Source organism: Arvicanthis niloticus, chromosome 17 (assembly GCF_011762505.2).
Source record: "Arvicanthis niloticus isolate mArvNil1 chromosome 17, mArvNil1.pat.X, whole genome shotgun sequence".
NCBI lineage: Eukaryota > Metazoa > Chordata > Mammalia > Rodentia > Muridae > Arvicanthis > Arvicanthis niloticus.
The window spans coordinates 43,288,046-43,302,786 of record NC_047674.1 but is presented as its reverse complement, the minus strand read 5'-3'; the positions used below and the strand labels follow the sequence as shown (position 1 = coordinate 43,302,786).

At 38.4% G+C, this 14,741-nt stretch overlaps 1 protein-coding gene across 37 annotated transcripts in view; it reads right to left on the bottom strand.

Moving 5' to 3' along the window:
• Positions 1 to 14,741, bottom strand: part of Rims1 (regulating synaptic membrane exocytosis 1) — a 468,064-nt gene that overhangs the window by 377,689 nt on the left and 75,634 nt on the right. For 30 of the 37 annotated variants that reach the window (XM_076915149.1, XM_076915147.1, XM_076915179.1 and 27 more), the window contains exon 2: positions 9,260 to 9,340. The exons of the other annotated variants lie outside the window; for them this stretch is intronic. In XM_076915149.1, coding sequence (XP_076771264.1) covers positions 9,260 to 9,340 — 81 coding nt within the window. The remainder of the gene's footprint in view (positions 1 to 9,259; positions 9,341 to 14,741) is intronic. 37 annotated transcript variants of the gene reach the window in all.

The following is a 14,741-nucleotide window of genomic DNA, read 5'->3' as shown; positions in this document are numbered from 1 at the left end:
CATGGGCTTGTACAGTCAGTGTCTTCAGGATATCTACTTTAAAAACTTTTTTTACTCACATAAAATGATCATGTTGTCTAAAGTTGTGTGATGAGAAGGGTAGAGAATTTCTGAGTGAAGGCTTGTGACAAGCCCTGGACATCAGATTTACACGTGACCTGTGTGTATATGTGTGTGCGTGCACAAACACACACACATGCTCACCGATACAACCAAGAAGAGAAAAAAAAAACTGCAGGAGGAAGAGAAGACATTCTAGACAGAAGAACAAAGGCATTTGGGCTCAAACATTCTCCATACACATAAAAAGGGAGTAAGAGGCAGAGATAGACACACAGACACAGAAAGACAGACAGAAAGAGATGATAGGGGGAACCATGAGAAAGACGAAGACAAGAAGCTCAAACATGCATCAACAAGCCCTCTAATGCAAGTGTCACCAACACAAGATTGACACAGAACCATGAAGAGCGGCCCAAGTTCAGAGACGCCCCTGCTCCCACTCTTAGGAGTCCCACAAGAAGACAAAGCTGCAGAACCATAACACATATGCAGAGGGACGAGGTCAAACCCATGCAGACTCCCTGATCATTGATTCAGTTTCTGTGAGCCCCTATGAGGCCAGGTTAGTTGCTTCTATAGGTTTTTTTGTGGTGTCTTTGACCCCTTTAATTCCTAAACTCCTTTTGCCTCCTCCTGGTCCAAACAACTCTGCCTAACTGTTTCCGCCAACTCCTTTGACTGTAGGTCTCTACATCTGTTTCTATCAGTTTCTGGCTGAAGCCTCTCTGATGAAGATTTTGCTAGGTTCCTTATTTTGCTTGCTTTTGGGACCCATTTTCTCCTATTAGGTTGCTTCATTCAGTTTAATATGAAGGGAGGTATCTAATCTTACTGCAGCTTGATATGCCACGATTGGTTAATATCCCGGGCAGGCCTGCCATTTTCTGAAGGAAAATGGAGGAGGAGTGCATGGGGGTGGAGGCTGGGAGAGAACGAATGACTTGGAGGGAAGGAGGGAGAGGAAACTAACACCAGGAGGTATTATACTAGAGAAGAATAATTTTTTAAAATTTAAAAGATAAAACATGAAATTAAAAAAAAAAGTTGGGGGCAGTGCTATCAACTATGCTAAAGCGGTAAAAGCAACCATGCCAGCTCATGACAACACATAACCCTTTCTATAGAACTGAAGATTTAATGCCCAAGAAATTGAATGAGTTAGCTTTCATTGAGCATGCCAAAAAAAAGAGAGAGAAACACAACATTATTATAAACAGAAGTACAGCAGAAAAGAGAGTCTCTAAGAGACTCGGTGAATTGGCATAGAATGATGTGCCTTAGCCTGCAAACCACAGAAAGAAAAGGAAGACTATGAAAGCCACACAGTTTTTTTTTTTTTTTAAGTTTTGTCACTCTCTAATTATAACCATGAATTGCAAATGTCAGTGTTCCTCGGATTCTCTGTTTTCGAATTACTGGCTGTTCTGATTTCATTCTAAATGACAAAAAAAAAAAAAAAAAAAGCCAGCCATAATTGTCTACTTAGATCTCTTATTACTTCTAATATCAATAGAAAAATTTAAGCTGATATATACTGCTATACTGCACATGGTACGGGAACTATGATCCTGATTTATCCAACACTGTGTGTGAAAAACACACATTACAATTTTGACAAAAATCATCGGACTAAAAATAATACATAAAAAAACATGTCCCTCACTTGACATCCATTTGTGATAGAATATATGTCTAAAAGATTCTGTGCTTATGACAGACATGTTCTCTTCCTTCTTAACTAGATTTTACTTAGTAAGAAGTATATCTGTTTAAAGTAAAAATACTTTATCTGGTATGCATTATTAAATATTTATTTTCTTAGGAGTGCTCAATGACAGAATTATTAAATCTCCTGTCTCAATAGATCATCATAGTGGGGGAAAAACACACAAAATGAATTTGCTAAAGATAAAAAAAACTCTAATACTTTGATTTTTATTCAATTTCTCTATCCATAGCTACTTTTTTAATCTTTAAGAGAGTTTTACACTGAATTACTAAAACAATATAAGTAAGATCTCTAGAATATTTAGTTTCACGTGTGTTTTCCATTTGTGTGCCTGTTTATAACTATATAAAGAAACACATCAGTGTAATCTTGACTCAGAGAACACAAGGCAAGTTAGAGTTCACATGTGCTCTAAAATCTCTGTCCCCACCCTGGGTCCTGGTTAGTCTTTATTACCATTTTGACATGATTGAAGATTTATTCTGTCACAATGGCTCATGACCATGTCATCAAACAACAGTCTTGATTGGTTGTTTATGTGGGACTCTGGGTTGAGCCCTTCCTGGTAAGGTAGTCCTTGTCTTGAGAAGAGTAGATAAACACGAGCCAGTGGACAAGCCAGTGAGTAGCCTTCTTCCACAATTTCTGCCTCCAGGTTTCTGTACTTGAGCTCCTGCTCTGACTTCCCATAGTAATGATGGATTAAGACGTAAGTCAAACAAACCCTTGTCTCCCCAAGAAGCTTTTGCTCATGGTATTCACAACAGCAGAAAACCCAACTGGAATACTCTGTTTCTATTGCATTGCTTGAACAATTCGTTGACTACATTCCACTTGCTTCAGTTTATCAGCCTTGCACATCTGCCATGACTATCCTGCTAAGACTACCTTAACATCTGGTAGCTCATTTGCAACTTATACTGCATTATGATTTTTTCTTCTCTGAATGACTTCTCAGGGAAAGCTTTCCTCACACTCAAAGTTCATGTCCTCTGGCTCTTCATCAGGTTGACTTCTACTTCCCAAGATTCTCCTCCAATGTCTACCAATTCTTAGAATCTTACGGTCCTTGAAAGTTCTTTAATGGTTCAGATTTCATCCTACCCTTTAACCTCTGAAGTGATCTGGACAATACCTAGAATCATACATTATTCTATGCAATCAGTGCAGACTGGTATTTTTTGAGAGGAGAATGAATAGGCCAACTCATAGCCAAAAAAGCAATGAATTGCTTATCCTCCTGAACACGCTCCTGCCAGCTGAAGACATCCACTCCCCTTTCTCTCAATGCCTCCTTTGCATCAACGCTGATTTAACATGAATCCACTGAAGGGGTGGACCACATCTGTGCTGAGATTTAAAAAAATTCAAAGTGTTTAGAAAAAGCATAAATTTTGAATAACTTCAGGGGCAGGAAAGATGACACAGCTCAGAAGGGACAGAGGGAGTAACGTTCTAAAAATAGGGACAAGTGAGATTCGGTGTTGAAAGGGTCACTCTCAGACTTTGGAAGGAGTCATTGCATTTGAGATGGAAAATCTACATACTAAGGATGTGTCAGTGGATTATCTGTTCTTTTGCAGGATACCAGATACTCCAGATAGCAAGGCTTAGCTGTGAGCAGCTGGCACATGAACTAAAGGTCATGTGTGATGTGTAGAGTTTAAATACACAATGACATAGTGACAAGAATATCTACCTACACTATTAGAGACACACTTTGGTTTAGTATCTGAGATATAATTGTGGTATTAGATATAAATGTATAACCATAATACACACACACACACACACACACACACACACGCACACGCACACGCACACACACACACACACACACACATGGGAATATTACCTGGTGTTATATTTTTAGTACTTAGGGTTGGATATTTTAAAAGGTTAAGTGTATACTACCACAATTTAAATCTAAATGATTAAATTGAATCTGGAACCATGTATGTTGGTCCTCAGAAGTCTCTGTGGTATGATTAAGTCTGCACAAAAGTTGTTATTGCTGAAAAAGCCATGCCCTTGAGATATGCAGAAGTAAGTCTGTTAAAATAAAACGGTAATGGCAGCTTTCTCATCAGTTCAAGGCTAACTCATCTGAAGCGTTGGAGAAAGATATGTGTGTGGCACACATGCTTGTATCACAAGCATCAATGTAGATGGTACCCAGGAAAATCAAGGGGAAGATACAGATTGTCCTCACACACAGGGTGGTTTCTTGGAAAGGGGCGGCAGAAAGGATAGAGAATAGCCACGGGAAATTCTGAGACCACATAAATGGATTCCCTATGAGGGGGATACTTCATCTCAGATCATCCATCTAGGATAAGAAACATCCCATAAAAGGTTTGACTACCAGGATACATCAGGCCAGAGTAAAGCCCACACTCACTCCTAAGAGTGACCTTAATACCAAGTGAGAGAAAAAATGTAGCACTTAAGTCACAGGCTCTGGCAATGAGAACATGTTCTAAATTACCCCAGTGTAGCTTGATGTTGTGAGAAGTTATTCTGTCCTGGAAACTATACCCCAAATTCAACTAACTATTAAACTCAGAGTTCATATTAACTATCACAAGCTCTTTAAATCTTTCCCTTGCCAGACTAAAGCCAAATGAAACAAACCGTTTCCTCTCTTGAGCGGAGTTCTAGAGTAGCAGTTATGATGAGGTATCGCAACTTATTGAATTCTATCATTTCCTCCTCTTCTCCAACTTAACAAGAAACCTAAGAAATAAAAATTCATATTAATTTTACCTACATACCTTCATCCCGAGGGGTCCTGGATGTATGATTTAATTTGTTGAATCTTACTAATATTTTGATGTATTTGCTGCTTTGATTAAATAACTTATGTAGCATGCTTAAAATATGATCTAGTGACATTTTGGTAATATAGTAAAGGAATTTTTTAATAGTTTACAGAGCTTTTAAAAACATCAAGCAAGCGTGTCGATGTGCCTCTGTGGATCATGAATAAGAGGGCACATAAAGCCCGCACAGCGTTCTGCTTCCCCTCTATCTACAAAGCAGACACTGACTCTCCCAAACACATTCTGCACTCAGGATAGTGTTAGCCTCAAGCATCATCTGATGCTGGCTTCTCATTTCCTTCTCAGACTCAAGCAACTACAGGGTTTCAATCTGCTTGTCACTTAAAACCACGAGACCATTACTATCCATCACTTCTGTATGACCAAACTCATGGTTCCTTCATTTCCGATTCATGCAGTTATTTCCTGATTTTTGTATTTCACAGAACATGTTGAATTCCCCTGGTGAATCTTTGCTCTTGCTTGCTTCTGACCCTACTTTTAAGTAACTCCATGACTTCTCAGATAAGCTTGAAACATTCTTTCTTGACCTATCCTTTTAAAGCACTGGCTTATCAAAATCTCTCTTCTCCTCTCCTCTCCTCTCCTCTCCTCTCCTCTCCTCTCCTCTCCTCTCCTCTCCTCTCCTCTCCTCTCCTCTCCTCTCCTCTCCTCTCCTCTCCTCTCCTCTCCTCTCCTCTCCTCTCTCTGCTGATTTTATTTTTTACCTAAAGAGGAACCTGTTGCCTGCTTACCTGAGCACATCAGGAAGCCTCAACTGTATGTTAAATTTATAAAACTAGATAATACAGAGATACCACAATACCACTAATCCAATGTCTACACTCACCACCACACTGGCCATCCATTCTAGATTTGGTGTGTATCCTTAACTCAGTTTCCTGATCATTGTGTTTACCTATCATTCAAGCATGAATATGGTGTCTACACTGCATTACTGCTTCACAGATACAGTCAGTTAGCCAGCAAGCTCTATCCACATGCACTAGATTCTAGCTCTCCAATGACTCCTTCCAGGATCTGAATTTCTCCTCTAAGGTCTCCACCTCTCTCCAGGAACTATTACAAAGGCTGTGGACTGATTTGACATTGGTTCTATTTATGTCATATTCAAATTCCACTTTTCCCCACTTCCAACAAAGAAGAGCCATTTCATATATGCATGCATTTGTTATGCTAATCTAATTAAACTCTAATTAAATCTAATTAAATGTGATGGATATTAAAACATATATCTCAACTCATTTACCTTAAATAATAACTGTGTCTTAAAATCCTAATCTGGAATGGACTCTTATCATTTTCTATTCTATTCCATTCAAATTTTTAGAACAAGTTTTGGTCACTGATATCCGTCAATTATTTTCTGACCTACTAACAGAATGATTTAACATTTTTTCAATTCATTTATGGCTAAAATATGTTCTTAAAAATTCCCTTCTAACTTCCTTTTGTTTTTTCCACATATGGAGAGTTTAATTTGCAAATATTATCCTCTATAAAAGGTAAAAAGAAATAAGAAAGTAAGTCTTTAAATTTTTCTATTTACCTAGAGAGAAATGTACTTTCTTAATCAGAGAATTACAGTGTGATAAAAAGGATTCAAGGAGCCTAAATCGTTGCTTCATGTCCAATAAAGCTAGAGACACCACTGGTAACATGTTATTAGGATCAACTTAAGTTGTGACTCATTTCCAGTTATAGGAGTATAAATAAATTTAATTAATATAAAAAGGGATGATAAAGAAAACTACTGACCAATCATGCTTTAGCCTAGTGTAGTGACTACACCTTGAATCTTAGCACTGGGGAATCAGAGGCAAACCCATTGCTGTGGGTTTGACACCGGACTGGTCTACATAGTGAATTTCAGGACAGCCAGGGATATACTATCCTTGTCTCAATAATAGAGAAGGGAGGTGGGTAGGGAGAGGGAAGAAAGTCTAAAGTTTTAATTGGAGATACCAATATTTGCCACTTTGTAACTAATATCCAAGTGAACATGGAATTTGCAAACCAGTGAACCCAGTTAAAATGGAATTGTGCACTGCTGAGAAGCAGCTCTGTAATAGTGACTGCCTTACATGTGCCTTACATTGGAATTCAACCCAGCCCTAACATGAAAAAAATCAGTCACTTTACAGATGTCTCAGTGTGTCAGTGCTTCATGATATGAGAATCTGAGTTCTGATCTCTAGCATCTAAATAAAACAGATTCAGCTGTGTGTTTCTGTCACTTCAGTGATGGAAGGTAAAGGCAGGATCCTTTGAGCTCCTTGTCTAGAAATTCTAGCTGATCTGCTTTAGTGAGAGACCTTGACTCTAAATAAATAAATAAATAAATAAATAAATAAATATGAAGATGGCCTGAGAAAATGGCACAGTAGGTACGTGTGCCTGTTGCACAAGCATGAAAACGTGATTCAGATCCCTAGCACCTACGTAAGAATGCATGGCATGGCCACCATGTAACACCAGCTCCAAAGCAGAGAGAGATAGGAGGATGACTGGGATTTTCTGACTTGTCAACCTGGCACCTTGTTTTGTGAGACACCTAGTGTCAAGTGAATAAAGCTGAAATAGGTCAGGAAACACCAATATATCCCCTGGCATCTGCATGTGCACACACACACACATAAACGCACACATACGTGCACACATAAACTTAAACACACACACACACACCACAAAGAGACAGAAAGATAAGGCAGAGAGCACTAGTCAAAGACATCTGACATCAAACTCCTGAGCTTCACAAGTATGCACTTAAATATCTGTACACATCCGCACATACATGTGCAAATAGGAACATGTACACCGGAAATTACACATGTAAAGTAAAATAAAGCTATTTTCAGTGGGAAGGGGTGAAATATTATAAATCAATGTTAATTTTAAGACAGGAGACACTTAGAGTAGATCAGAAGTTCTCTGGGAATTATCAAGACTAATTCTGTCATAAGCAAATGCTCCATACAATAAGAGATTTTATTTTTTTAAAAAGCCCATACATGGTGACACATGCCTCTTCCTCTACTGGGGAAGCTGAGACAGGAGGATAGATTAAGCTTTGGATTTTTAGACAAGCCTGAAAAGCAGTGAAATTCCCATATCAAAATAAGAAATAAAATACTGTATAATATACATGAATAGTAATACATAAAGGAAGTATGTGGTATAACCACTTAGGGTATTTTTATAAATTTTTATATTTATCAAAGTAATTATAAATCATTTTTACTACCGACAAATCAGATTTGTTCCTTAGAAAATACTGGTTACGCAGAAATTATTATTCAAGTCTATTTTTGAGACCAAATCTTTAATACAGCAATTAAGTATCCTAAATGTTGTTATAAAATATTATATATTAAGGCTTAAAATATTTACAACCCTTTGTTCTTGTGTAAACATAGGCATTTCAATGGCCAAACCTTAGGAGACAGCAGCAAGGAGAAATAATATCAAAGACACGAAATCCAATTTTAAATGTGGATTTTGATTAGGCAAGATGTAAAGGGATTAAAAATTCTGTAGAGTGTGATAGCTTATGCAATGCCCATAAAAGATTTATATTGCCCTAAGAAAACATTAATTTTTGTTTAATTTTGATCACTGCTAATAAAAACTTGCCATGGAAATTGGCTAGTCAGAAAATTTTAATTTTCTCTTCAGAGCTTTTTCTTTTACTGCTTCATCGCTTAATTTTGGCTTTGCATAAACACATTTTTTTTCTGGTAGCTGAAGAGATGTTAAGAAAATTCATCTAAAGACACATTTCTTCAAAGGTTTTTCCTGTAAACTTTGGAAAGAGACATTTCCCAGTAGTGAGTGGTTCACAGTAATGCTTCTGCTAAGGAAGTCGCTGCTGATTATGCATTTTAAGAAAAATTTCATCTTTTCTCACTAGGAGAACGCTTATATTCTGAAGATTGACTGCATCCTCTGTGGAGTGCAGAATTCTAACAGCATTTAATCTCCTTAAATGCCAAATGGGAAACTAACAGTTTATATATTCAATGTCTTCTCCACCCTTGATATTACCCTTTGGGTGGTCACATTTAATTATCCTTTTATCTACCCCTAAGAATGCAAAAATAAATATGAAACTAGGTAGACAATCCAATTTCATGTAAAAAAAAAATACACAGGAATCTAATCTCTTAAGATTGTTCATTGCCTTTAAACATTATAGTATGAGGGTTAGGAGATAGATTACCTGATCCTCTAGCCTCTGCTTGGTACCCATCTGTATATTGATTATTGATTCCTCACTTCTGAGAGTCTAACGATCCAGGTCTTATGCATCCCCAAACTAATGATAATAATAGTAACTTTAAAAAAAAAAAAAACCTCAGAGTTGATGATACTGTAAAAATATCTCCCTCTCCTCTAGTCCCCTTCCCGCAATATGGTAAAAGAAACATCACTTAACAAAGACACTTACTCCAGAGCTCCTGTTTGCAGGTAATTTTAACTAACTGACTAGTAGTAGCTTTTCATCACACACACAATAGAGACACTAGTATATCTACTCCCACATGCAAAGTGATTAATAAATCAGTAACCAATGATCTGGGTAAGAGGTGACATTTTCAGTCAATAAGACCAATGCCGTACTTACAGTGGTGGTTGATGGGGCTGGCTTTCAGCATTTCTTGGTGTTTTGCAGGCAGCAGGCTTCGCCATGTCCCTGACAACACACCTGGGGCGCATGATAGACAGCATAACGCACTATTAATTATAAAAGGGTAGAGCATATCTGGAAATTAAACACCGTACTGAAAACACAATCTAAAGGCAAGTCTTGTCAAGCCCATTAACCTTGGGCCTGAAAAGGCCCTGGATGTTAGAATTCTTTGACTTGGGTTTCCACAGGCTCAACTATACCCACATAAATTTTATGCTGGCCTCAATATTTGATTTTCCTTTTAACATCAGTAAAATGATTGTCAGCAGCTTTTCCCATAGCAGAAAAGCTATTGAAAGCCTTGGTCTCACCATGTGAAGACATCTGAGAGCTTAAAAATAGGAACTGCTGCTGTGTTGATAAGTTAAAAATCCAGCAGAATTTTCTGTGGCTTTGGCTGTCTCACTAAATGATACAGACTTTTACTGCCCATCACTAACTACCACACAGGTCTCCCTGCTTATGCTGAAAGTGATCTGAGAGGCTCTAGATATTCCCCCATATTATAAATTCTCTTCAAGCTGAGGAGGAGAAAGAGATGAAGGACAGGTTCACATGGGAAGTGTGTTATGTGTACATGAGTAATAATTCTTAAAAATATCTTTCTTTTAAGCCCTTCATGATAAAGCAAATGCAGAAGGTAGACAAGGCATCGGAGCTCCAAAGGGGAACAGGAGTTGGTAATCTTGCTTAAGTCTTAATGGGGCTTAGAGTACCAAAGGTATCCATTGGCCAAAATTAGAAAACATCTCCATTAGACTCTACTTGAATGACTCATAAACGTCTGAAAGCTTTAAAGCAAATACAGCTCTAAATGGAGAGGCTTGGTTTATACTACAGAGGCTGGACATTATAGACTTTGCTGGATGTAAATGCCCTGAGTATCTACGGCCTATAAGCATGAGCCTGGCTCTTAAGAACTTTCTTGGAGATTTGGTTACATTGCTCCAAATTAAGGCCAATCATGTTATTCTAGAAGATCTCTAGTGAGACAATGGTAATAAAACTGTTTTGTCAGAGGAAAGGCTGCATGGCAAAATTCTCCACTTCTGAAAGAAATCATACAGGTAGACACAGACACAGGCACAGAAATGTGCATACACGGCAGACACACAGTGCTCACTCCACCAGCAAGTACACTCGGAAATCACTATGTAATCATAAGGAGAGAAGAGGGAGGAAAAGGAGCCATTTCAAACTCTCTGTACCTTCCTCCTGGGATAAAGGCTAAGTCTGGTGTTGCTGATGCCCAATAGATGGGCCTCATGCTGAAGGAGTTACTCATGTATCAGTACTAAGACAACTTGCAGGAAGGCAGCTGTTCGAAGCCACCCAGGAGGATTTCTCATGCTTGGAACTTCAGTCTCACTTTTACAAGGTGTAATGCCCAATAACTTAAATTTCAAAGCACTGGAAAAAAAAAGTGTTGACAATTCTCACTCAGCCCAAAATAGCATACGCAGCCTGTTTGATCTACATGGGCTGGCTTCTGAAAATACCACCGAGTTGGAAAATTTTTCAAGAATTTGAAAATCAAAATTCTCCTTTCTCCTCTCTAAAGGATCAAGTATTTGTACAAAGCTAGGAAGGAAATCTACCACATAAATATTTTCTTATTCTTTGAAATGACAATTTTCTAAGAATTGCAGATAAGCCAAACTTTTTTTTTGTAACTACTAAGCCATGTCTGTGGAAGAAAGCTTTTATCTAATCATAAGATACTGTGGTTTCATTTTATAAACGTACCAGTTGACATATTTCTTCCACTTGCACTTGCTACACAAACTTACTAACAACAACCACAAAAACCTTGATCTGGTTTTCTGAACTTTGAATCTTAAATCATAAGAAATACGTACACTGCTCTTCAAATTACAGAACTCTTAGTATTAATTTAAATATAGATATACACATTTTAATTTATTTCCCTGTTTATGACTGATATTGGAGAGTGGATCTAGGCAAGCATTCTACTAGTGCTGTAGGCCCAGCCCTGCTTTTCACTAACTTGCCCAAGCTAGTCTTGAACTTACTCTGTAACCCAGGCCTCAAACCTGTCTCAACTTTCTCAGTGGGAGGGATTAGAGCCCTGTATGACTAAAAAAGCTTGATTCAGACCTAATTCTAAAAACAAACAAACAAACAACAACAAAAAAAAAAAACAAGACAACACCACATCCCCACACTGATCTTTATCCAGAGAACTTTTGTTCTTTCACTGGCTATAGGTAGCTACAGAATCTGAGTTTTGAGGGAAGAAACATAAGCTTTAGATTGCTAGTTATTCATCCAGTTTAAAGTGATTCTTAGTCAGAATAATAAATATCCCTAATCTGAATTCCTTCAAACAAAAAAAAATCTTCTAAAACCAAAAAAAAAAAAAAAAAAAGTGACAAGGCAAGAGAGTACAGAGGCTCCTCCCTCTTGGATTCTTGCTGGCGCCATTTTAGGCTTAATTAGAATTTGATCTCCTTGATGGTTAATCCCACAAAAAATTATCAAACTCTATTCTAGGAACCCAAGGTTAGGAAATCCTAGCTAACTTATCTTAGCTTCTGTTAAACTGTCTGTTTATGTGGAAACTCCTTCCAGCTAACTTCTTACCTTAGCTTCTGTTAAAGTGCTTGCTTCTGCAAAGTCCTCTGCAGCTGCCAGTGAGATACCAGATGTGGGTTTTTTTGCCTTCAAAAGTCCTATGCTCTAGACACCACAGGCTATACCTAGGTCCCTGAACATTTGGATGTATTCTCAGCTGGCTGCAATGAAGACTTTCAATAAACTGTGTTTGAGTGATTCTCATCTCTGGTGGGCTACCCATAACAGAAGAAAGAAATATTCTATATTCAGAAGAAGTTTGTTAGCCTATAAAGATTAACATTCCTTTACAATATTAATTGAAATGTATCTCAGAAATGTATCTCTGTTTGGAGAGTTACAATCTTACTATTTTTGACAGTTCTAATGTACAGAATTTGTTAGCTCAAGAAATTTACATTATTCCCTATCTAGTAGTAGATACATTATAATGATAAGATCCCTTCCTACTTTAAGAAACACAATGGTATTTCAGTGTGTTAAAGGTCTCTCCAGTATTCACTTCCACTATATTGAAAGAGCACCAATCCTGCATGATGTTCACTTCCAGGGACCTTTACAGTCTGATCAAGAGTTCAAGACCTTTGACCTCTAATCCTTTGTGATGTCTTCAATTACTGGATGAAAAGTCAGAGCTGGACTCTTACAGTCTTGTTCTTGCCTGTAAGCAATCTCTCCTATCTCTCAGGCATCACTGAAGATTTATGCAAATGAGGCATTCTGAAGCCACCTCAGGGACTGCTCCCCCCTGACCCCGCCCATGGCTCTGCTGGGTTTTTGAATGCTTGCAATCAATTCAGTGAATGGCTGCCAACTGCCCACTCAACCACTTCTCCTGGTCCATGCACATACACAGGGGAGCGAAATTCACATTGCCACAAGCCTGGGATGAGACTACAGAAGTGCTTTCAGCTCTCCAAACAGGAAGTGAATGTGGTTCCAGATACTAGCCTATGTGAATTAAAAATTCTGAATGCCTTCAAGAAACACAATTTACATAATCTCTTCCTCCCCCCTCTTTCCCTCCTATTATCTCCCCCTCCCCCTGCCCCTCTTAGGGACTTTTCATTTGGATGTTAGCCATCACTCCCCTCTAGCAGGGCTTCTACATAAATACACCATCACTACTTTATAAAACTTCATATCCAAATTTAAACTTTAAGTTATTTGATGTTTCATAGCTAACATGAGGCAGCTACTCCCCAGGCTCTAAGCTGTTGCTAATAGACTATAGTTGTTGATATGTTTGTTTTTCATCCCATGGATTCCTTATCATTAGTGGACACAACTGCAGTTAAACAGCATAGGCCATGCATATGCCAGCACGTGCATCTGCCAGCCTCCCAGGTGTTACCCATATTCACTTTTAAGGCATAAGAATAGTTATATAACCTAAGGATGAGAAAACGAAATACTTCACACAGTCTTCTGATTTGATGGCCATCAAAAGGCAATCTGACGGGCATTTGTACTGGACTGGTTTCTGTCTTACCCTCAAAATATTTCAAGCTGTTTTCAATCACGTCATTTACCACTAATTACATAAAATATATGCAAATTTCCTATCTCCAGGACAGTGTGTCTTCTTAACCCCGGTCATACATGTAATTGCCTCTCTAGCACTGAACACCTTACAGACTGCTAGACAGCAACATCTCCCAAGTGGACCTTCATTCCCCAAATCTGATTTCCCAGTGGGTATCTCTGTCTCAATTGGGAGTAAAAATCTATCCATAGCTGTTAGGTCCAAGCACTGCACTTGGCTCATCTTTTCCCCCCACCCTGTATCTAATCTACCATACCAACTACATTTCCAAAACAGGTCTACAGTCTGTTTTGAGACCGTGTCTCATCTCCCCTCTATAGACATTGTTTTAGTTTCATTCTGAGCACATGGTGTTCATCTGGAGGACACAGGAAAACTTATTGGAGTTGGTCCTCTCCTTCTACCACGAGGGTGGGTCCTGAACATCTAACTTAGGTCACCAGGCTTAAAAGCAAGCACCTGTCCACGTGGAGCGGTCTCCCTGACTCTCACCATGGATTTCCGGTGGATTCCTCAGTCTTTAGCCTTATTCTGGTCTTTGAGTTTATTCTCAGCCCAGCAGCCAAGTGAATCTTATGAAAAATAAATCAGAAAAGACACCGCTATCTACAATTCTACGTGGCTTCCCAGCCTTTTCATGATAAAATGCAGAGTCTTTCAGATGTCTTCCTCCAGCGTCTCTTAACTCTGGGAGCTCACTCTCCACTGCTACCTCTCATGTGGCCCTGACTCCAATGCTCAGTTTAGCATCTGTGCAGCAGTCTTTCCGTCTGTCTGGAGTACTCTCTCCCAAACTTGTATGACTAAACTTCTTACCCTTTCATGACTTCATTCAAGTGTTGGTCTTTGAGGTCTCTCACCCCACTAAGTCTTCTCACCTCTACAATGTTCTACAGGGAGCACCCTCACACACTCCCAAACAGTCTCTGTATTGTTCAGCTCTACAGAATTCATGCCTCGTGTTTCCCACTGCTTAAAATAAAGGTTGCACAAGAGTAGAGATCTTAGTCTACTTGGCTCATTATTACATAGCAAGAGCCGGTCAACTACCACATATTTGATAAAAATTAAAAGCTATAGTGTTCAGACTTATGTAACTAATTTAACATGGTAAAAGACATGATTCAGAACACACCATAGATAACATAGCTTTTAGATTTATACCACATTTCTGTACAAATGCTTTCAAAATATAATTTATGGTGAATAGCGTTTTGATTCGAATTAACACCACTCTTTTGTTTTGTATGGTTCGCTTTCTTAATAAAAAGGTAT